The 24,904-nt window shown below is 35.5% G+C and overlaps 1 protein-coding gene across 17 annotated transcripts in view; it reads left to right on the top strand.

Annotated features, from left to right (window-relative positions):
* AGTPBP1 (ATP/GTP binding carboxypeptidase 1) overlaps positions 1–24,904 on the top strand; it is a 226,964-nt gene that overhangs the window by 145,829 nt on the left and 56,231 nt on the right. For all 17 annotated transcript variants that reach the window (XM_056805970.1, XM_056805972.1, XM_056805971.1 and 14 more), the window contains 3 exons: positions 2,439–2,536; positions 9,012–9,128; positions 15,057–15,757. In XM_056805970.1, the coding sequence (XP_056661948.1) occupies positions 2,439–2,536; positions 9,012–9,128; positions 15,057–15,757 (916 nt within the window). The remainder of the gene's footprint in view (positions 1–2,438; positions 2,537–9,011; positions 9,129–15,056; positions 15,758–24,904) is intronic.

The following is a 24,904-nucleotide window of genomic DNA, read 5'->3' as shown; positions in this document are numbered from 1 at the left end:
ATCATTCCACATAAGAACTTATATATCTAAAAATTCTCTTACTAGAGGTGTATAAAATATTTCACTTTACATATAGGGGATTACAACAATTAGTGGATAAGAGGAAGAGAAAGAAAACAAAAAAATGATTGGTAGATGCATTGACAAAAATCCAATTGGGGGCACTCCTCTTTGGCATGAGAGTTAACATTCAACATAAATGATGGGTTCATCCCCTTTCAGTTCAGTTCATTATATCCCAAAGTTCATTCTGGATCTCTTGAAGTAGTGTATAGTTTCTGTGGACATCCTGATGTCACCTTCTCCAAAAGATTCACTTTCTTGATTTGGGGTATTGTCAATTTTCTTTTTCTAAGATTGCTTTGAAAGATCTTAAACATTGGAATTTAGGGGAATTACACAATTCCCCCTTAGGAGGGTGTTGACCAATGGGATACATGTCTGAGTTATGAGGTATGTGAATCAATTTTCAAAAGAAAACCCCAAACCCAAAAACTAAATACAGAGAAAAAATTAAATTCTGGATAAAAATATGTATCAAAATCTTACGTGTATAAGATTAGAAGTAAAAAAACAAAACCATAACAGATCCTTGAATCATCAGCAAGGCCCAATTAAAGTGGCTTGTGTCCTACAAGAGTGCAGGACCACTACAGCAATATTGCACTTATCCATTGGCAGTCAGTACTACAGAAAATTGCCATACTCTAAAAGAGAAGGCATAAGAGTCTGAGATAAAAGGGAAGTGTGATCCCCTGGTCTGATTTTATCTTCAGTCTCATGGAGAAATAAGCCAAAATGAAAGCCAAACTAAGGTACTTGTAGAAACCTGGCATGGGGAAGTCCAGTGTCTGAATTTGTCAAACAACTCTTTCCTCTAACCACAAAACAAGTCCTCTGCCTTGGCACAGAACCTCATCAATCCCATAGGGATTGTTGGTCTCCTTGACCTTGTGCTTCTTTGCACTGTGCAGTGGCTCCTTATTAATCCCTTCTTCTGAAATCAGACACAATTATTAGTCAAAGTCCCATAATACTTAAGAATCAATGGCAGGTTTCCATAGTCTAAAGCTTTTTGGGTATGCATTGATATTAGGGCTATTAGATATTGTAAACTTATCCTTCAAAATCAAAAACATTAATACTGATTCCATGTACTCAAGTAAAAAAATGAGAGAGAAAAATTTCAAATATCCTATTGGAAATGTAAAGAAAAACATCAATAATAAAATCAGAATTTCATATTGCACATCCCATTTGGCAGTGGGTCAGCCAAACAGAGATATAACACAAAGGTTTTTCACTCAAAAGCAAGCTCTATTTCCTCTCTAACTTGGCCATGATCCACGGTGCAAGCAAGTGTATATAATTTTTTCATCAGATAAAAGCTTATTATAAACAATAGTAATATTGAGCTAATAACCAAAACATACTAACTATGTTATGTGTATGTTAACATACATAACAATGCATAATAGAACATTTTAAATTAGATTAATATGTAAACTTAAAAACAAAAATAAATTAAAAAAACAATCTGCAAATAAAATGTTTTGTGATAGGATAGTTACTTGGTGTCAGTAGAAAGTACTTGTTTTACATATGAGCAATGAATCCAAGAATCCTTTCCTCCAATTTTGATAGCTGTTCAAATAGTTTGCTGGAAATCATTTATGTATGTCTTATCTCCTGGGTTTAGATCCGTGCTCAAGATTCCATTACATATACTTCTCCATTTTGGGGAGGTTAACCCTTTCCCAGGATCACACATGGGGTCCTATCTGTGTCCTTGAGCTCCTAGAGCTACGTCACATCATGGAGCATGGGTCATGGAATGGTGATATAGGCACTTGGTCCGGAAATGATTCTGAAATTGATCCAAGTGCAAAAGGAGGGAATGAAAGAGGGGATCCAGGAAATAAGGGGCTCTCTATCTTAGGTGAGTGTACTAGGGGAATGGAGACCGCGATGGCCAGGCTGATGATACCACCAACATAGTAGTTTAGGTTAGGCTATTTTACTTTTATCCTTTCACCTAATTCTGGTCTTTACCAATTCAAGCACATTTAATAAACTCTATTAAAATCCTAAGGACCAGAGTCCATAATTTAAAATTTTTACATTATGGTGACCATGAAGGGATATAGTTAGGATCCCATGTGTGATCTAAGGAGAGGGTTCCCTTCATGCATATATAAAAGAAACATATACTTTTACTGATGATTTCATAGTCATTTGTAATTCAAGCACGAATACTAAAGAGTCACAACAGAGAGTGCTATTTAACATTAATTTTATTAATAACAATTATTTATGAATATACATTTATAATATCTTATTATGTGAATTCTTAGTATTTTAAACATAGCAGTTTCCTCAGGGTGTCATTTTGTAGAAAGTTTACCTCTCACCTACTTATAGAGCCTTTTGTATCACAGTGGATGACGTAGTAGATGAAAGCGATGACAATGAAGACCTTGAATTAGAAGCTGAAAATGAAATTGAGAATGAGGATGATATTGACCAAAATTTTAAGGTTGGTATAAATAATTTTTTTGTCAGATAAATTTATATATATATATATATATGTATATATATTCTGCATTACTGTTGTAAAAAAGAAAGTAAATATAAACAATGACAGAGGCTTATTATTGAATTTATGCTTGTTTTCTTTCTCTTTTCTTTTTCTTTTCTCTTTTTAAATTATGGATCATCAGTGAGAGTAAGCTGTTGAAAAGAGAAGTTAAGTTTTATTATAAGTCCTTAGAGGGGAAAGGGGACTTGAAGTGTTATTTAATTCTCTCCTTTTGGCTCTAGCAATATACATATATAGCAATATACTTTAATATAGATAAATTTGAAGTGTAAAATACTTAAAATTAATATGTATACTGCTATTTTAAAAAATAAACTTTATTTCAATATTTTGTTTTTATATCAGAATTTCTCCTACTAGCTTTCCTCTCCCCTTCTCAGAGAGCAAGATCATATTACAGTTTTTTTAAAGAAAAAAACAGGAAGAAGAAAAAATCAGCAAAACCAATCAATACATTGAAATGAAGTATGAAAACATATATAGTGTATCACATCCATGGACCTCCTACCTCTTCAAAGGAATGGGCTGGGAGTATGTTTTGGGACCATGATTGTTCTTTGCAATTTGAGGACATCAATTTTTTATTGTTTTGCTTTGTTGTTTTGTATTATTTTTATTGTTTATGTTGCTGTAGTGTACATCTTGCTTTTAAAGATTTTCAGGAAAGTAATTTATTCCATAGTATGTGTGTACACACACACACACACACACACACACACACACACACACACACACACGCACGCACGCATGCACGCACACACACACCTTCAAGGACCTGTGAATTAATCGGGATAGATACTCCTTCCATGACTTGGTAGATGATCCTTGAAAGTTACTTCCCCCTGCAAAATTCAGCCTATCAGATTATCTCTGGAATTCAGTGGAAATACTTACTTTTAGATAGTGGACTTTTTTAGCATGCTGAGAATAAAGGTTTTAAGGGCCAGAACTTAATTTAATTGCTTTTGACAGAAATATTTCTCAAGTACATGCTACACTTACCTGACTTGTTTAAAAAAACATATATTGAACATAATTTAACTTTCCCCTGAAGCCACTATTATGAACATTAGTGATTGTGATGTACCAGTTAGATAGATTTAGGTAGATGGTGTGCAATGTAGAATTGAATAGAAATTCTGATTAGCTTAGTGACCAGTTATAATTCCAGAGGACTACTGATGGAACATCTTTGCTGAGAGATGATGGATTCAGGGTGCAGAATGAGGTATATATTTTTTGGATATTGTTAGTGCAGTCATTTTTTGTTTCATATGCCTCATTCTTGTTATTATGATGGTTTTGTTAATATTTTCCCAGTGTTTGTGGAGGCAGTTATAGGAAGGAGAGAAAATAGATACCAACCCTAGCAGTGGTACTAGACTTTGCTTTCTTGAAAAAGTTCCTGATTTTCATTTGCTTTTTGATTCTTCATCTTGGATTAGTGTATGTAACTATGTGTTTCATCTATACAACTGAATCTTACTTGTTTCCTTGTAAACATAGTAGAGATTTTCTGTGTCTTCAAGGGCACTCAGGTGAAATGAGTGCAATGAGTGACTCATTTAAAAATGAGCTATTAAACAAATACATTTAAATTATTTCCGTACATCTCTTTGACCCTCTGGTAACCAGAGTTAATAATAATTGGTAAAGTTATTTTAAGGATCTTTTATGATTTGGGATCACAAAGCAGAAATCAGCCAATATAATCACTCTCAACTCCTCCACCCTTTTAGGGTGGTGTAGTTAGCACTTCTTGAAATCTTTTCTGAGTAACACACAAGATACTCCTGACTAGTCATTTTGACTAAAGATTTTTTCACTTTCAGTGGATAATTTTAACTTCTCATTTAGTTTCAACTATTCCTCCTAGAGTGGCATATAGTTTGCTTCTGTTCTGTTCAGAACGGATAGCCAGAATTCTCTCTCACACTTTGAAAAGAATAAGATGTCAAAAGCTTCAAAAGGATCATGGAGAGAAAAAGCTTGAGGATCATTTGTATGTCGATTGTTAAATGTACTGAAACATTTCATTTTGAAGCAAGACTTTTCCCCTAAAAAGAGCCACACAATCCCTCTCACAAAGTATATCTCTTCCACAAAACAAAAAAACTGGTTTATCAATTCTTAGCTGAAAGAAAGCTTGGGTACTTTTACTTTGATAACATATTTATAACATTTATGTTGTATTTTACTAGAATTTGTTGTAACTGCATTCATAACACAACCACCCTTGGTCAGGCCTATTTCACCTCTTGCCTGGACTATTGCAATTTTCTCCTAATTGGTCTCCTGGAAGTACAGGGGAGAGAAGCCAAGATGGCAGAGAAGGTACAGGGACCCATCTGATTTCTACCAAATTACCCTACAAAAAACTATGATATAACACTTCAAAATGAATTCTGGAGCAGCATAACCCACAAAAAGACAAGGTAGAGTAATTTTTGAGCTCAAACAACTTAGAAGGCTAGGACATGGGATCTAGTGCACTAGGGAGGAAGTGGAGTGTGGAGTGCCAGGGCAGGCCCAAGAAGGGCAACAGGTCTTTGATGAAGCTGAAATAGCTGCAAAGACTTCTGGAACTCTTAGCCATAGGTGATAAGGGAGGTTCAGACAAGTTCCCAGAATTATACTACAGGGACTCCTTTGCTGGCTCTGGGTGCAAGATTCTTGTCACATTGCCCATATGTAGAACCAGGTCGCAGTCTTGGAGTGCAGCTATAAGGTGAGGAGGAGCATCAGCATACACCAGCACTTGCATCCAGAGGGGAGCAAGGGACATAAAAGAGTGCTGGGGGTTACTCACAGACCAGAGCACAGGCCAGGAGAGTATTAAACACACCTTTCCTTACATCATACTATTTTGGAAGAACTAAAAGCAAATTGATACCCATTGCTAGCTCTGAAGGCAGCTGCACAAAGAATCTGAAGCTAGAAACAGTGCTCCCTTCACTGCAGTTATAGAGTCCAATGTTAACAGTTTTTTAAAACTAAAAGCAAAAGGTAGGAAAATGAACAAACAAAAAAGAAAGTCAACATAGAAAGTTGTTTTGGTGATAAGGGGAGACTCAAATTCAGAAGACAACAAAGTCAATACTATTACATCTAAGATCTTCAAGAAAAATATGAATTGCTCTCAAGCCCAAAAATAATTAATGGAGGAGCTCAAAAATGACTTTGAAAAACAAATAGGAGAAGAAGAAGAAAATTTGGGAAAAGAAATAAGAGATACAGGAGAATCATGAAAAAAAGAATCATGGCTTGTTAAGGAGGTACACATAAAAACTGAAGGAATTAATACCTTGAAAAACAGAATAGGCCAAACTGGTAAGAGATCCCAAAATCCAAAGAAGAAAAGAACTCACTAAAAACAGAATTAGTTAAATGGAAAAATATATACAAAAATGTACTGAAGAGAAAAACTTCTTGAAAGACAGAATTGGTGCTTTGGAAAAAGAGGTACAAAAATTCATTGAGAAACAGAATTCTTTAAGAAGTGTAATTCATCTGATAGAAAAGGTGGTACAAAAGCTCACTCAATAAAATCATGCCTTAAAAATTAGAATTGGGGAAATGGAAGCTAATGACTTCATGAGACATCAAGAAACAATCAAAATCAAAAGAATAGAAAAATAGAACATGGGAATATCTCTTGGAAAATATGGGGGAAACTACTGATATGGAAAATAAATCTAGGAGAGCTCACTTAAGAATTATTGGACTACCTGAAAACCATGATCAAAAAAAAGAGTTTTGACATCATCTTTCAAACCGCTCTGTTAAATGAAAAGACAAAAATAGAAATTTAAAGAATCTACCAATCACCCCCAAAAAGAGATACTCAAAGAAAAACTTCCAGGAATATTATAGCCAAATTCCAGAACTACCAGGTCAAGGAGAAAATATTGCAAGCAGCCCAAAAGAAACAATTCAAATATTGGAGCTATAGTAATGGTAACCCAAGACTCAGCAGCTTCTACACTAAAGGATCAGAGGACCTGGAATATGATATTCTAGAAGGCACAGGAGCTAGGACTTCAAGAGTCAGCCAGCAAAAGTGAGCATTATCCTTGAGGGGGGAAAATGGGTATTCAGTGAAATAGAGGACTTTCAAACATGCCTAATGAAAAGACCAGAACTGAATGGAAATTTTTACGCTCAAATACAAGGCTTAAGAGAATCATAAAAAGGTAAACAATAAAGAGAAATCCAAAGACAATACGGTTACACTGTGTCCATCCCTACATAGGAAGATGATTCTTGTAACACCGAAGAACTTTGCCATTATTAGGGCAGTAAGAGGGAATATACATAGATAGGGCAAGGGTATGAGTTGAATATAATGAAATGATAGAAAAAAATAAAATTAAGGCCATGAGAAAGAGGAATGCATTGGGAGAAGGATGTAGGAGAAAACAGAATGGGGTAAATTATTGTGTATAAAAGTGGCATGAAAGAATTATCACAGTGGAGGGTAAGATGGAGCTGGGGAGGAGAGCATGTGAACCTTGCTCTCATCAGAATTGGCTCAGTGAGGGAGGAACATACATAATCAATTGGATTACAGGAAAGGGAGATAAGAAAAGGCTGATAGAAAAGAAGGCAAATTGAAGGAGGTGGAGGTTAGAAACTCAAAAGAGGAAAATAGGAGAGAAAGCAATATTAAATAATCATAATGATATAATTTTTTTTACAAGTCTCTCTAGTAAAGGCCTTATTTCTCAAATACATATAGAAAAATGAGTTGAACATATAAGAATAAGTCATTCCCCAATTGATAAGTGGTCAAAAGCTATGAAAAGGCAATTCTCAGAAAAAGTAATTAAAACTCTTTGTTGTTGTGCAAAAAATGCTGTAAATCACTGTTATTTAGAGAAATGCAAATTATGACAATTCTGAGGTACCACCCCATACCTATAAGATTGACTATGGTGACAGAAAAGGAAAATGACAAAACTTGGAGGGAATATGAGAAAACTGGGACAGAAATACACTGTTGGGGAAGTTGTAAAACTGTTCAGTCATTCAGAAGAGCAATTTGGATCTATGCCCAAAGGGCTATAAAACAGTACATACCCTTTGATACAGCAATACCATTATTAGGTTTGTATCCCCCCCAAAAATTTTTTAAAGGGGTGGGGGAAGACCTATATGTACAAAAATATTTAAAGCAGCTCTTTTAAGGGGGGAAAGATTTGGAAAATGAGGAGATACCTATCAACTGGGGAATGGCTGAGTAACTTACAATATATGATTATAATGGAATACTATTGTGCCATGAGAAATAACAAGCATGAGGAGCTCAGAAAAATGTGGAAAGACATTGCCTGAATTAGAGTGAAATAAGCAGAACCAGGAGAAACAGTGACAGGAATACTACTTTTAGAGTGAACAACTCAAACTTTACTAAGCCATATAATCAATGAACTCTTGGTAAACTCTTGGTAAAAACTTTTGGTAAAAAATGCCATCTACTTCTGGAATATAGTCTGAATCCAGACCAAAGCAAACTTTTTTTACATTTAATTTTTTTTCCTATTTGAGTTTCCTTTCACAAAAAGATTAATATGGAAAAAATGTTTTACATGGTTACACATATAAAATCTATATAAGATTGCATACTGTCTGAAAGAAGGTGGAGGATTGGGGCAAAGGGAGGGAGAGAAAGAATTAGAGACTCAATATTTTTTGAAAAATGTTGGAAACTTTTTACATTTAATTGGAGAAAAAATAAAATTTAATATCTAAATGATATTCCTGCTTATCTCTCAACCTTCTTCAAAGGGTTTTTTTTCCTGAAACCTCTGGCAGTTATTCACTTAGTCCTTCACATCATTGTGAAAATTACTTCGTATTTATTTGTGTGGATAATGTGTCTATTTCTCTGTAAACATGTATTCTCTGAGTAGAAGGTAAACTGGGTAAAGAAACTGGCTTACCCCTGTCCCAGAGCTTAGCTCAGTGCCTGGAACAGTTAAACATTAGTTGATTAATTTTTATATAAGCATATGTTCTTTCGGTCCTTTTTTATTTACTATTTCCCTTCATGCAAGTCTTCCCATGTTTCCCTGAATTTTTCATATTCAAAAATTGCTAATATACCTTAGCTAAGGTTTTTTAATTCAACTTTTCTTAAAACTGAACATTAAATATATATTTTACAGTTTTACTTTGACTCATGAATTGCTTTGATAATGCTGTGATTTCTTTTGTGAAAGAACACTTAAAATGTTAAATTAAAAAATATTATTATAAGAAAATAAATAAGAATTATTTTGAAATTTATTCTACTCATCTTTTGACTTTAATTCCGTGTAGTGATTTGGATGACTTTAAATTGAGAGTATATTCTGGTTTATTTAAATGTGTTTTGTTTAACTCTTCATAAAATGTATTTTGATTGTTACAGAATGATGATATTGAGACGGATATTAACAAGTTAAAACCTAAGCAAGAAATAGGACGGCCAATAGAAGAACTAAAAATGTATGAACACTTTTTCCCTGAACTTTCTGATGAATTTAAGGTAAAAAAAAAAGGAAAAAAGCTGATTAATCTAAGTCTTTCAATTTTTGCTCAACTAAGAATTATTTTCTCTCCTAAATCAAAAGATATTTATTTGCTTTTCATTTTTAAAATGAGGAAGAATTTTTCCTCGGTTAATAACCAGTTAGAGGTGTGACCTTGTCCAAACCATTTAACTCTCTGGCTCTTAAGTTCCTTTACCTATAAAAGGAATGGCAAAAATTAAGTGTGGTGGCACATATCTGCAGTCACTGCTACTGGGGAGGCTGAGGCTGTTGGATGACTTGTGTTTGGAAGTTCTGAACGGTATCAGGGCTAAGGATATTATATAGAAAATTAAATAATTGTTATAAGACCAGTGATCATTTGAGAAGTAAATTGGGTGTCAGTCCCAAGTCTAGCACAACCCTCAGTGTTTGTAAGAGGGAAAATTATGAGACTGGTTGTAAATTAATAATATTATTAAATCAAAAGTAATAGGGGGAAAGTATGGAAAAATAAGAGAGATATATAGGTTACTTTCCTTTTGCTCCATTTAGCTTGCTACTCTGTGTTCACCATTAGCCCCTTAGCTACTTACAGGGAAGTCCAGCCAGCAACAAACATGGAAATGCAGAGAGCGAAATCTGCTCTTGCCTCAGTTTATCAAACTTTTTCTCTGCCCACTAATTCTCACACATCATGTCTTAGGACCCAACTGTGACTTTCTATTTTGCCCAGGCTGCCCAGGTGGGCAGTCCAAGGGGCAGTGCAGGGGACATCACTCTGTCCCCTATCTTGTGATCTCTTAACTCTATTGCTGCCTTTTTCTGGCTGCCATTCTATTCTTGTGACCCAATCCACTCAATAATTTCCTTCATGCAATCCTTACCTCTGGGTCAAGTTCAGGCTCATGCAGGTAGGTGTGCAACCCCAGAAAGGGGGGTGGGGTAAATCTCTTTCACACACCAACAGACAAAGACTACAGGCTACTTATGGAACAGTGAACCTTGCCCAGATTGCAAATGGTGATCAGAGCTTTTCTTTCTGCTCAGGAATGGGGTCTGACCTGTGAGCTAATAATAATACATTTTCAGGTTGGGTAAGATAGAGAGATTTAGTCCTTAAAAAAAAAAAGTACAGACTTGGTTATCTTTTTTTTCTTTTTTTCTTTAGAATATTTTTCTATGGTTAAATGATTCATAATTTCCTCCCTTCTTTTCCTCCCCCCTCCCAGAGCTGACAAGCAGTTCCACTGGGTTATACATGCATCATTGTTCAAAACCCATTTCCATGTTAATAATATTTGCAGTAGAGTGATCCTTTAACATCGAAACCCTAATCATATCCCCATTGAACTATGTGATCGATTATATGTTTTTCTTCTTTGTTTCTACTCCCATGATTCTTTCTTTGGATGTGGATAGTGTTCTTTCTCCTAAATTCCTCTGGATTGTCCTGGGTCATTGCATTGCTACTAGTAGAAAAGTCTGTTACATGTGATTGTGCCATAATGTATCAATCTCTGTGTACCATGTTCTCCTGCTTCTGCTCCTTTCACTCTGCATCAATTCCTGGAGGTCATTCTAGTTCACATGGAATTCCTCCAGTTTGTTATTCCTTTTAAACACAATAATATTCGATCACCATCAGATACCACAATTTGTTCAGCTGTTCCCAAGTTGAAGGGCATCCCCTCATTTTCCAATTGTACAAATCTTTTTCCCTATTATCTCTTTGGAATACAAACCCAGCAGTGGTATGACTGGATCAAAAGGTGGGAGGTCTTTTAAAGCCCTTTGCACATAGTTCCAAATTGCCCTCCAGAATGGTTGGATCAATTCACAACTCTACTAGCAGTGTATTAGTGTCCCAATTTTGCCACATCCCCTCCAACATTTATCACTTTTCTTTGTTGCCATATTGGCCCAGACTTGGTTATCTTTAAGGATTCTTTGAGCGAAAATAATATGTAGACTACATTAATGCTACAACATTAGAATTTTTAAAATATTACTTAAAATGAATCAGGTTATTATCTCCTTTGTCTCAATTGCACTGACATGTTGGAAATAAGAACTAGTCAAAAGAGATAACTAAAAGCCACTTAAATAATATCATTGACATTTGCAAGTAAATGTGTTCACCTTTTAAATTTATTATTTTTTTCTGATAATTTCACATGAAAAATTAATGGGGAAGTATTAAAACATTTAGCATAAAATTTACTATCACCCTTAATTCATGTTAAAGGTTTTTATCCTAAGTGATAATTAAGTTAGATTAAACTCCATAAAGACTTACTACTGATTGAGAAAGCTAACTTCCATTTTATTGGAAGGAAAGAAGCTAATTTTATTTTTGCTTTTAAATTTTCATTCTTATTTTTTTAAGAAGCTAATTTTAAAAGAAACTTTCAGAAGTCTGTGCTTTTTAATATACTGCATTTTGGATTGTTAGCCTTATTTCCATGGCAGATGATATGTGGAATATCTTGTTTCATTAACTAACTGAAAAGATATATCCAATATGATTGCAGATGTCTTGGTATCCAAATATCTCTCAATTTTTATGCCCAAGAGAAAGTTTTTTCCTATTACAGTTACCTGAATGTTTAATGTGTTTGGAGAGTACAAAGTGAGTTCCAGTGATGTTATATAGAAAATCTTAAAAAATTTTTTTTATTGTTATAAGACCAGTGAGAAGTTTTACTGACTTATTAATGCATTAGATCCTGGCAGGCCATGAGATTTTAAACACAGATTAAATGAATTTTGATGACTATTTTCTACTTGAGTTTGCATGTTAGGAGCAGCTAGATGGCACAGTGGATAGAGTGTAGGCCTCAAGTTAGAAATACCTAAATTAAAATCTAGCTGTAGACACTAGCTGTGTGACTGTGGGAAAGTCATTAAACCCTGTTTACTTCAGTTTCCTCATCTTCTATTAGCTGGGGAAGGAAATGGCAAACCTTTACAGTATCTTTGCCAAGGAAATTCCAAATCAGTCATAAAGAGTCAAACACTACTGAAATGATTGAACAACAACAAAAAATGCATATTATTTACAAGATAAGTTAGAATGACCTTATTCTATTGAACCTTAAGTTGCAAGAAGCCTATTTTTTTTTCACTCATTACCAAACTGAAAAAACAAAAACAGTTTTTGAAGACTATGTGTAAATGAGCAATTAAAAAAAGAGACTCTTTCATGATTTTAAAACTAAGACAGCAACTATTAATTAATAATTATTTGGGACCATATGATTGGGGGGGGGAATACGAATGAAATCAAGCATGTCTGGGGTCTTGAAAGAGTGGGCCAGATAAGACCGACACTAATCAGGATAGCAGGGTCTCAAGGCAGAAGTTCTGAAGATGAAGCTAGTTTTGTAGATCTGTAACTGTTCTTTTTCCCTTAATAAATGAAAGTTCCTTTTAAAAAATAAATTAATTATATTTTTCCGTGGTTCCATGATTCATGTTTTTTCCCTGCCCTCTTCCTCCCTCCCTCCCTGAGCTGATGAGCAATTCTACTTGGTTATATACATGTATCATTGTTTAAAACCTATTTCTATATTTTTACAATTTGCACCCATTGAACTACGTGATCAATCATATGTTTTTCTTCTGCATTTCTGCTGCCACAGTTCTTCCTCTGGATGTAGATAATGTTCTTTCTCAAAAGTCCCTCAGAGTTGTCCTGGATCTTTGCATTGCTGCTAGTAGAGAAGTCCATTACATTTGATTGTGCCACAATGTATCAGAGTAACTGCTTTTTTTGATTAAGGTTACTATCATCTTTTTTATCACCCAGGTTCATAATCTTAGTGTCATATTCAGTTCTTACCTTTTCTTTGCCTTATATCACTCAGTTGTCAAGTCATGTTAACTCTATCCCTATAACATTCATGTTTGTCACATTCTTACCACTCATATTACCACCACCCTAGTCCAGGCCCTTATCAGCCCTCACCTGGACCAAGTACTTAGCATAGTACTTGGCCAGTAGCAATTGCTTAGTAAATAAATGCCTTGTTTTTAATAATGATGACAATGACTTTTGAAAGAGTATTCTAAATTGTCTTGCCTCAAATCTTTCCTATTTCTAATACATCATTGACATTTGCTAGATTGATATACCATTTAACATGACTGACTTCTTTGAGCAAAGTCCTCAGTTATTTCCTCTTGCCTCTAATGTAAAATTCAAACATTTTTGGCATGGATGCAGCCTTTAGTCTGGATTGATCCTCTTGTTCTTGTCTTATTGTACCTGTTTTCTATGTTCTGGCCAAATGATCTTGATTTCTGTTCTCAGTCTAAGATGACCCATCAATGTATTCTGTCTGTATCTTTGCCTTTGCACAGGCCCTTTCCCATACCTGATGTGCTTGTCCTTCACCTTTGTTTTGTAAAATCCCTAACTTTATTCAAGGTCCCTTTCAAGTATATCTCCTATAAGAGTTCTATCTTGATCTTCCACTTCCCAAGCTATTTGTGCACTCCCCAATGTATGACTTTATATCTATTTTGCATTTAATTTTCTGTGTGTATATTCTTTCATTTATATTCAAATAGAATATAAATTCCTTTAAGGCAGAAACTGTTTTCTTTTTTGTTTTCTTTTTGTTTTGTTTATTCTTTGTGTATTTCAACTACCGAAATGTGTGACACAGAGTGGCATTTAACAAATATTTAGATATGTTGCCATTGAAAAAATTACAATGAGAATTTTAAAAAACTGAATATTTTAGGCCAGAAAGAGATTGAGGTGGCAGCTTGGCTTCTGGTAGTCTGTTGGAGTACTAGTTATATTTTTACAGGATTTTCAGAATTATCTTCCTTTTCTATGCATTCTTCTTTCCTCATTTTTCCTTGCTTTATAATTAATAGGAATTTCCCTTCAGAGGCTTTACATTCATAACCTTTGAATATAAATTCCCTTCTGCTTTTTTATTGGATATTTACAATTATAGAACTAAAGCTATAGCTTCATAATTCATCAGTGAGCATATTTTATAACTTCATATATTTATACTGAGGACATCCCTGTTCATCATTCCTGTTCTGACTTCACCCAATTCCCTTTTATAATATTGATTGTATATAGCTAGGTATTTCAGCAAAGGGATTTGATGAGGTTATTTTCCTTCCATGGTGATTAAAATATTTATATATTTCTCTAAAAGATCATATATTTGACTTTTAAGATTCTTCTGATGTCTCTTATTCAGAAAGATGAGTAACTTCTTAACATTTTCATTTTCTTTTAAAACTCTCTAAGCTAGGAGGGGAAGAATTAAAGAAACATTTATTCCTACATTCTGATTTTAAAGTGCTCAGTATGATTTCTTTTTTTTCTGATCTCAGATCTTTGATTTCATTGATATGAAGAATCTTTTGGTGAGAAAACTTCCTCCATTAATGTAGATCAATACCTAGTCTGCAGTTTTATACTTTGAGAGCATTGCCTCAGGTAGCAGAAAGGATAAGTGATGTATCTAGGGGTGTATAGCTGGGATGTGGCAAAGATGGGGACTGAACCCAGGTTTTCCTGAATCTGAGGGTATCTTTGAGCCCATGATGATGAAAACCTATGACATGCATGTCAGAGAGGTCATGCAAAGCCCTCTCTGTGGGCATGCCCACTCTGGCCCTGGAGACACTTTTTCACTTCACCCCCTCTGTCCAGCAGCCCAATGGGAGTGCTTCCTCCCTTCCCTGTGTGGGGTAAGGCTGTGGCGGGGGTAGAGGTCAAGGTGTGGGGCTGGGCATGTCATATGGGCACTCTAAAGGTCTCTAAAAGGTTCACCATCATTGAAGCAGTGCTGCCAATTGTTTGTTATATTATTATAATACAATATGAAGGAATTTAGATGTTATATTTATTTTTGCTAAAACATTTTACTATATGCTGGTAAATTCTATATTAATTTTTGCTTTTGAAGGAATGTGATTTAATTGCCAAAGAACCAAAGCCCTTGGCAAAGGAAGGAAATCTAGGTGGACCTATTGTTGTTCCTACAGCAGGAGAAGAACAACCTGTGGAACCAAGCAGTAATTCAGTGAAAAAGAATACCAATTCACAAGGAGAGGAAAGTGATAAACAACCTACTCTAATAGACATGGCAAAAGAAGATGTTAAAAACAGTGATAATTCATTGCAGCCACAGGAAGGTGATCAAAATAGAACAGTTTCTTCAAACCAATATCTCACTAGTGACCTAGTGAAGGCTTTGGATCGAATAACACTGCAGAATGCTCCCCAGCCATCCCAGAGTTTTACTGCTGGAATTAAAAAAGATTCCAATCCTCACCTTACCTCTATTACATGTACTAAAGCATGTCCACATATTTCTACTTGTGGAAATGTACTCTTTGAGGGGCGAACAGTTCAACTAGGAAAGCTGTGCTTTACTGGAGTTGAAACTGAAGAAGATGAGGATTCAGAATCTAACTCATCAGTGGAGCAAACATCACTTGAAGTACCCAATGTACCACCACTCCATGATTCTGATCTGTATGTGGAGATTGTGAAAAATACTAAATCTGTTCCTGAATATTCAGAAGTGGCTTATCCTGATTATTTTGGTCACATTCCACCTCCCTTTAAAGAACCTATTTTAGAAAGACCCTATGGTGTGCAAAGGTGAGTAGTCTATATTTGTTTTTCCTCTTTAAAAGTATAGTTACAATATTAGCAATAGCTTTATTTTTTTAATTTTCAAGATTAATTATATTTTTTTTACTTTCTACATATTTGGGAGAAAATTACTTATGAGAGAAGTTATTTTTAGCCAACAAATTCAAGCATTTCTAAAATTTGATTTTTAGCAGGCTATTTTAGTTATTAAAAAATAGAGCTAAACAATTTATAATTATGATGCCATGTTGAAGAAATTGGAAACTAACCAGTCCAAAAGCATCCCCATACCATTATTAAGTTGCAAAAATTTAGAGTTAATTGTTTTGCCAATTTTTGATAGCTATTAAATTCCATAAAAGGCAAATATTTCATTTCATTGTCCCTTAAATATGTCTTAGGCATGTAAGTTGAAAATATAATATTAAATGAATGACAAGACATTGTACTAATGTGTTGTTATATTTTATGTTTGAGACATTGGAAATTTGCAGCAAAAATAAAATAGGAAATTAATCTAAGAAAGAATTTTCTAATAGGTGTGGAAATGTACAATTGTAATCCCTCCTATGGGGAGGCTGAGACTAGCGAATTGTTTGAGTTATTAGCTGAATTAATTCAGTGTCCACACTTAGCCCAGCACAAGTATGGTGAGCTCTTGAGAGAATGGGGCCACCGGGTTACTTAAAGAGGGATGAACCGGCCTCTGGCAGAGTTCTCATGCTAATCATTTGGCATCAGGTACTTCCACTTTGGGCAAGACAGGAAAAAGAGAGGACAACTTCTTTGACCCCCATCCCCAAGTAAATGAATAAAAAGAAAGAAAAAAGAAATAATTGAAGTGATTTATCTAATGATGTCAGATAGGTAATGATTTGTGTTTAGAAGGCAAAAGTTTATGTAATTGGCTTAGTGAGATTGAGTGGATCATTTTATTGTTACTGAAAATATTTATTAAGCAGTTACTTGTTTATGACTCCTTTCTAGGTGATGGTACTAGCTGCAAAAAGAAATACTTAAGAAAGTTGTAGAATATGAGCTTAGATCTTGTGGGAGATTTTTTCCCTAAAATTTTCCTCTTCTACATTGGTGGGTGTTTTCCCTTGGGGATAAAAACATAAAAATAAAATCATCTTTGTTCTTAGTGACTTTATTTTTAATGCCTTTAACATACTCTACACAATTCTGCTTCAAAAAGGAAAAATGTTAATATTTATAAATTCCATATTATACACATTTTTGAGCTTTTTTTATGAATAAAATAATTGTATCTTGATTTTAGCAAAACATTTGATAAGTTCATACTTTTCTTATGCAAATGGTAGATATATCGGCTAATGGACAGAGTTAGCACTGGTTGAATAATTAGACTAAAGGACTCCCATTGTTTAAAGTCAACATAATAGCTTTCCAATGAAGTGTGCCAAAAACCTGTGCTTAGCCTGATGCTGTTTAATATTTTTAACAGTAATTTGGATAAAAGCATGAATGACATGCTTGTAAAATTTTCAGACAACACAAAACTGGAAGAGATTGTAAAAGGCAGTGGATGCCAACATCAGGATCCAAAAATGTCTTCACAAGACTGGTGCATTGGGCTGAATTTAATATGGTAAAATTAAACAGCAATAACTATAAGGCCTTATGGGAATATAAATAGTTCAGCTTTGCAAATACATAATAAGGGAGGCATGACTAGAAAATAGCTGGTATGAAGAAGACTTGAGAAATTCAAGTAGATGTAGAATGCAATATTAATCAAGATCTGGTAGCTAAATAAGCTAATGTAAACTTAGGCTACATTAGAAAATACAAAAACTTCCAAAAATGCAGAGATGACGGCAATTCTGTTTCATGCCTTGGTTAGACCATATCTGGAGGAGGTCTTCAGTTTGGAGTGCCATACTTTAGGAAGGAAACTGATAAGATAGGTAGCATCTAGAAGAGGGCAACCAAGATAGTGATAGGCTTTAAGTCTCTGTCAAATGAGGATCATCTGAAGATATTGGGGATGTTTAGCCTAAAGCAGAGAAGACTTTGGAGGAATATGATATCTATGTTCAAATTATCAGAAGACCTCTCATGCAGAAGAGTGATCAGACTTGTTCTCTTGTCTCCAAAGGTAGCACCAGATGTAAAGAGATAAATTTAGACTTGATGTCAAGAAGCTTCCCAATAATTAGAGCTATTTAATATCTTAATAATTTTATATCCATCTGCAGCTTCTTTTTCTTAATTTCAGAAATAATTTGATAGCTATATCCAATCTTTTCCTATGGAAGTTAAAAATTACTTGCTGATTTTGGAAGTCATTGGGCCAGCTTGGAGCACTGGACTTGAAATCAAGAAGACTTATCTTCATGAGTTCAAATCTGGCCTCAAATACTTAAGAGCTGTGTGAATGCAAGTCACTTAACTGTTTGCCCCAGTTTCCTGTAAAATGAACTGGAAAAGGAAATGGCAAGCTACTCCAGTATATTTGCTAAGAAAAGCACATATGGGGGAGGGCAGCTGGGTAGCTCAGTGGATTGAGAGCCAGGCCTAGAAATGGGAGGCCCTATGTTCCAATCTGGTCTCAGACACTTTCCAGCTGTGTAACCCTGGGCAAGTCACTTGACCCTCATTGCCTAGCCCTTACCACTTACCACACAGTATTGACTCCAAGATGGAAGGTAAGGGTTTAAAAAAAAAAGCACAAATGGGGTCATAAAGAGTCAGATGAAATGATTGACCAACAAAAAATTTGAAAGTGAATTCTAGGTTTGGGAGAAGTAGAGAAATTTTTGATAGGAATATAGGAATGCTTTTCTAGCCAGAACTCTAAGTTAGTTTTCACTACTGTATACTTTGTGGTTTTGGACGTTTGTCATATGGTATATAATACAACATGTATTTTACTTGAATTTCTAGTGGCTCTCTTTGCTTAACTGTGACAACTTGTAGCCATGAATTCTTTTTATAACTAGCTGGTCACATGATAGAACCCAAACAACATTAATCAATAATTCATTTCAAGTATGCTATTTAGAAGCAATTTAGAAGAAATTTAATTTATTACCATTTAGATGTAAAGTAATCAAAGACCTTTCTTAGTGTTGTACTCTCACATTTTATGTTGTTGTAACATAAAAATCACCTACTTTTCAGTGGTCTTAATTCTAGGACATTCTGTGTACCTGATTCAGACTGTTTTTAGATAAGTAAAGGAAAGCCTCAATTTAAAAAATTCTCTTTGGAGAAAGCTCTTGCTTTCTTAGTAAGTTTTTACATAATAATAAACTTAAATTGGAAAGTTAAAGCAGTGGTTCTTTCCCTTAATCAGGAAGGTTTGGGATCTGTTTAATCAGAAGGACCAAAATTTCCACTTTAGTTTTCTTGGTCTATTGGTCTCTTTGCCTGGGAGCTTATTTAAACTTTCATTTACAATACTAATCTCAGAATTTGGTCTGGGTAGCTGATTCTCTTAGTTTAAGATAATTGACTTTAATTATAGGCTGTCTAATTTAAAGGGACCATGCCCCTACCTAGAATAAAATCTTTTGAACAAAATTTAAACAAAATTTTGAGTATACATAGTTGACTTAAATATAGGAACTTCATACTTTGAACCTTTGTATTCTTTGTTTGTTTTTTTTTTAATAAACCCTTACCTTCCATCTTGGAGTCAATACTGTGTATTGGCTCCAAGGCAGAAGAGTGGTAAGGGCTAGGCAATGGGGGTCAAGTGACTTGCCCAGGGTCACACAGCTAGGAAGTGGCTGAGGCCACATTTGAACCTAGGACCTCCCAACTCTAGGCCTGGCTCTCAATCCACTGAGCTACCCAGCTGCCCCCGAACCTTTGTATTCTTAAGTGTTCCAGTTTGGGACAGTATACTTGATAGTGGTAAGAAATATTGTTGGGACAAGTTTATCTCATCTGTTATCCTTTAGTTGCAATAGCCATTTATATTTTGCTAGTCAAGTATCTGGGATAAGATACATTTTTCTTTTTCTTTTTCATCTTTCTTTCTATTTTTTTGTAGCTGTTCTTTATAATTCAAACTCTTCTTATCTGCATAATGCCCATGATGCTTACCACTGGTCCTAGGCAAATAAGTCAGACAGAAAAGAATATTTTGAATTTTGCCCATATCTTTATTTAATCCCCCTCAATAATATTTTGATACTTTTATAATTAAAAACAATAAGATGTAAAATGAGGAAAATGATGTCATGGAGGAACTGCTTATATCTTTGAAAATCTTAAGTCTCTTTAAATGGAGTTTAAAAAGTTATGTTTTGCTATAACTGAGATTTTGTAATAAGTTCTTCTAAGAAGGCATCTGCATCCAGAACAGGGTAATCATCTGTGTGACTGATTAATGGGAATAATTGAGTGTGGGTCAAGGTAAATACCAGATGGAAGAGAGGAGCTATAAGTCTCAAAAAGAAAGAAAGTGAAGACAGAGAGGTTTAAGGGTAGAAAGCTTTTTCTAGTTGGAGAAAAGTAATCATTGGGTTTAACAGACCATCACCATCAGGCTGCCATATAACTTTTCTTTCTTTTCCTGTTTCTGCAGCCTGCAAGGAAGCATGGGCTGAGATCAGGGAACTTGGAAGGGCAAACTGGGGCCTTTCAGTCAATCAATCAACAAATGATTATTGAGCGCCTGCTATGTGTGAGGCACTGTACTAGGCACTGTGGGGGATACAAAGAAAGAAAGGTAGGTTGATGCCAGATTGTGGAAGGCTCTGAATGCCAGGCTAAGGAGTTTGGACTTTATCCTGTAGTAAGTGGGAACTATTGAAGTGTTTTTGAGTAGGGGATTAGTAACATAATCAAAGTTGTGTTTTAGGAAGAATACTTGCAAAGTAGATTGAAGTGAGGAGAGACTGGAATCAAGGATACCAGTTAGGGAAGATCTTACAATGTATGGTAATATGAGCCCTAATTAAGCTTGTGGCAGGGTAACTAGAAAGTTAGGATTGGCTATAGAAGACAGTAAGAAGGCAGAAACGATAAAACTGGATGACTGTCTAGAGCCGTGATGGTGAACCTATGGCACACGTGCCAAAAAGGACAGGTAGAACCCTCTCTGGGGGCACACCTCCTGCCCCCCACTGGAGTTTCTTACTAGAAAGCCAGAGGGACTTGGGGTGGAGCTTTTCCCCTCCCCATCTCCATGTGCCTGAGGATATTCCTCACTTCTCCTCTATCCAGCAGCCAATGGGAGAGCTTCCTCTCTCCTGTAATGGTTAGAATGGGTGGTTGCCAAAATTGTAATTAAACCTTAATTCACAAGACTGTTAATAGCTAGATTTATTAGTAAGAAAAAGAAAATAAGAGAGACATAAAGAAAGGAGGTGAAGAATTTCTTAGCCTAATAATCCAGAGCCTAACAACTCAGTGTCTCCAAATCTCAGCCTCAGAAAACAACAAAGCCCCCTAGCTTCCTGCTGGGTCTTATCTTATAAGACCTCAATACACGCACTAGCTCTCCCACGCCACCCCCCAGGAACCAATCACAGCTCCTCAGTTAGCCTGACACCACCTGGGGGTGGGGGGGTGGGGAGTGCCTGTGGGATCAGTTTTGTGATTGATGATTGACTCATATTTAAAACAAACGGAAAGGAAGTCCAAATTTCCAATTAATCAAGTCAAAACAGAGATTTTCTTCTCACACTCCCCTGTTTGGGGTAAAGGGAGGCTCACATGCTACATGAGGAGGTGATGCAGACAGCAGCCTGTGGAGTGTGTGGTGAAGGTGACTCCTGAGGTGGGATTGGAGAGGAGCTGGGTGTGAGGGGAGCATAGCTCATAGTGTGGCACATAGCTGGAGGGAAGCAGAGGGCTTGAGTCACTCCCTTTCCCCTCTCCACATGTGTCTTGTATCATGGCCCCCTCTGCCCAGTAGCCCAATAGGAGCACTTCCTCCCTCCCCTGTCTGGGGTAAGGGGAGGGCTGGGGATAAGGTGGGGCAGGAGGCGGGTCACAGCACTCAGTCTGGGGGATGGGGTGGGGGCAGGACTTGGCACTCCATCTCTAAAAGGTTCGCCATCACTGGTCTTAGATAATTGGATGGTGTGGTAAGCAGGAGAAAGAGTGAGTCTGAGTTTGAGCCTGGGGTGACAGACACAATGGTGCTCTAAACTTGACAGAAATACACATGTGGGGGACCTTGGAGAAGATAAAAGGAATTTGATTTACATATATTAAGTTTGAAGTGACTGTTGGCCATACAAGTAGAAATATTCTGGAGTTTACTGGGAATATGGGAACATCACTCAGGAGATGTCACATCCAGGGATACAGACATGGAAGTCATCTACTTAGGGGAAATAGTTGATGCAGTAATAGTAGATGAGATCTCCATGGAAAAGTATGTGTAAAGAAAAGAACAGAGAGCCAAGGGGTTGAATAACTCCCACATTTAAGACTTGGGAGGAGGAGGGGGGAAGTCAGCAATGAAGATCAAAAAGGAAGTGATTTGAGATGGAGGGAGAATCATAATACCATAGTTTAATGGAAGCAGGGAGAGTAGACTATTTCAAGAAGTAGCTGATCATTCTTGAAAAATGATAGAGATCAACTAAGAAAAGGTTATTACCTTTCAGGAGTGTGATTTTAGAAGAGTAGAGGACATTAAGTCAGGTTGCTCTTTCTCTGATATGTTGTAAGCAGGCCATTGTACCCTATTTCTATATCATTCTAAATCAGTTTAACAAATTGAATTGAGGTGCTGGGTTTATTATAAAGGCTGATATATCATAGGCCTTGCCCTCAAGAAGCTTACTTAACATGTAATGGGATGGGAAGGGATTAGGAGTTCACAAAAAACTGATAGAAAAAGAGAAAAAATTTTAAAAAACCTAATTAAAGGACTATGGAAAATTTGAAGGAGAGATTTTATTTGAGGGTATGAGAGTCAGAGCAGGTAGTCATAGAAAGAAGGCTTCATCCAAAAGGTAGCATCTGAGTTAAATTGTGATTAATAAGAATAACGAAGCTTCCTTAAAGGACGTTTAACAAAAAATTGGTTAGGTTCAGGATTAGAAGAATTCTGGCAAAGCTTTGGGGGAGAGGGAGGAGGGAATGACAAAGAGCTAGGTTAAATAGCAGTTGAAAATACTTATGATTTTAAGTGTCAGGTACCGATTTGTATTTAGGTGTTTGTATTTCTTAAATCCTCTAAATTTCATGATGTCTATTGAAGTGAATTAATTAGTGATGCTAGTTGTTGGTTAAGCCTAACTGTTTTAATAAAGAGATTTGTTATGATGAAAACAGCAGGAAAAGTCTACTTTTTTTTTATCTTTATAAAACACACCTATAACTAATCTAATTGTTCAGAAGAAAGTTGGTGCAGAGAAAAGAGCAGTGGCTCTGGAGTCCAAGGACATAGGCTCAAATCCTACCTTGTGCACTTGAACACTGCTTGTGTGACCTTGCTCAAGTCACTTAACCTTTTTAGGGCTGCAATTTCCTTATCTGTAAAAGAAGGCTAGGCTAGATGACTTCTGAGGCCCCTGACAATTCTAGAGCCCTGTTCTCAAGACACTTAAACTGCCTTCTTGATAGCAACTTGCCCTAATTGTAGGTAAAGTATCAAGGAAGAAATTATCCCAAGTACTGGCCTTACAAACCCAAACCTGTAAAGTGATGATAAACCTTATAGAATGTTTCTAAACTGTTCCTTACATAAATTCCATGAAAGTCTAGAGTGCTTATTAGAAAGTCAAATTCAGGGAACATCTAGGTGCCAGGCCTACAGACCAAAGGCCCTGGATTCAAAGATGACCTTGACCCTATGTGACTCTGGGCAAGTCACTTAACATCCATTGCTTAGTCATTACTGTTCTTCTGTTTGATAACTAATACACAATGTTGATTCTAAGGTAGAAGATAAGAGTTTTATTAAAAAAAAAAAGAAAGCAAAATGCAAAAATAATTACATTTAATGGTTTGACGTGTTTTATAGTATAATACCAACTTATGAAACTGGCAAATAAATTGTTAAATCTGATTTTATTGGTGTGATCCATCAAGTGAAGAATTACCAATATGATTCAAAAGATAGGTTTTTGATATATTTGTAGAGAAATACGTAATATATTTTAAAAAGATTATTGTGTTAATTGAAAAAAGTCCTTCAAATCAAAAGGTAGCTGATAGTATGAGTTAAGAAACTGGAGAAAATAGGATTTCCATTGCATTTGTTTATAGATTAAACTACAGGGCAGGAAGATGGTTATGATTAGATCATATAACTTAATATTTTATAAACTAATTATATGCATATATGGAAAACAATCACCTTAGACTGAAAATTAGGGAATTTCTCTGTCAGGTCACTGAACAAATCATTAGGGCTTCAGTTTCCCTGTTGATAAAATGAAGGATTAGAGTAGTTAATTTCTAAGTTCTTCCAACATTTGACTTGTCTGAGCCCAAGGGATTCCATAGTTAGAATACTAGTGCACCATTCTTATTCTATTTCATATTGATCCTTAATGCTGAATTTAAGATGTTAGGCTTTAATACCAATTAAGAATGACTTTCAACACTTAAAAACTTTTCTCTTATGGCTAAGCCATAGTACAACTCACTTATCCAAAATTGTTGGAAAATGAAGCATTCCAAATTTTTCAGATAACTGAAGCTCTACCACTTGAAGTATTAACATGTTATTTATTTTGGTATCTTAAAATTAAATATTTTCGTTTCCTCTTTAAGTACAGAGAGGGAAGGCTTTAGGTTTGACTTCTAGCTCTAGCACTTACAGGTGGTTTGACCTTGAAGTCTTATAATTTCTCAGCCCCAGGTTTTCTCATCTGAAAATTAGGAATAATTATACTTGCACTTTCTATCTCAGGTTTATTTTGAGGAAAGCACTTTGTAAATAATAAATCATTATGTAAATATGAATTCTTATTGTGAACATAGTTTAACTTTTCTTTTTGAGTCAGGATCATTATCAATAAAATCAGCTTTGGTTCTGTATTGTCTTAATAATGCCCTAAGCATTGTAACAAATGCCCAACACTACTAGGTTTTCTAGGCTTTCCCATTGTCATCAACTTACTACTTTGTTACAGTGTGTCCTTGATGCTTTAATCTACCCCCTTGATCTAATACAAAATTGTCTGGGTAAAGACCGAAATATGGCTTTCT

This window comes from Monodelphis domestica, chromosome 7, assembly GCF_027887165.1.
Source record: "Monodelphis domestica isolate mMonDom1 chromosome 7, mMonDom1.pri, whole genome shotgun sequence".
In the NCBI taxonomy this organism is placed as follows: domain Eukaryota; kingdom Metazoa; phylum Chordata; class Mammalia; order Didelphimorphia; family Didelphidae; genus Monodelphis; species Monodelphis domestica.
The sequence above is the reverse complement of the archived record's forward strand: the minus strand, read 5'-3'. Positions and strand labels throughout refer to the sequence as shown.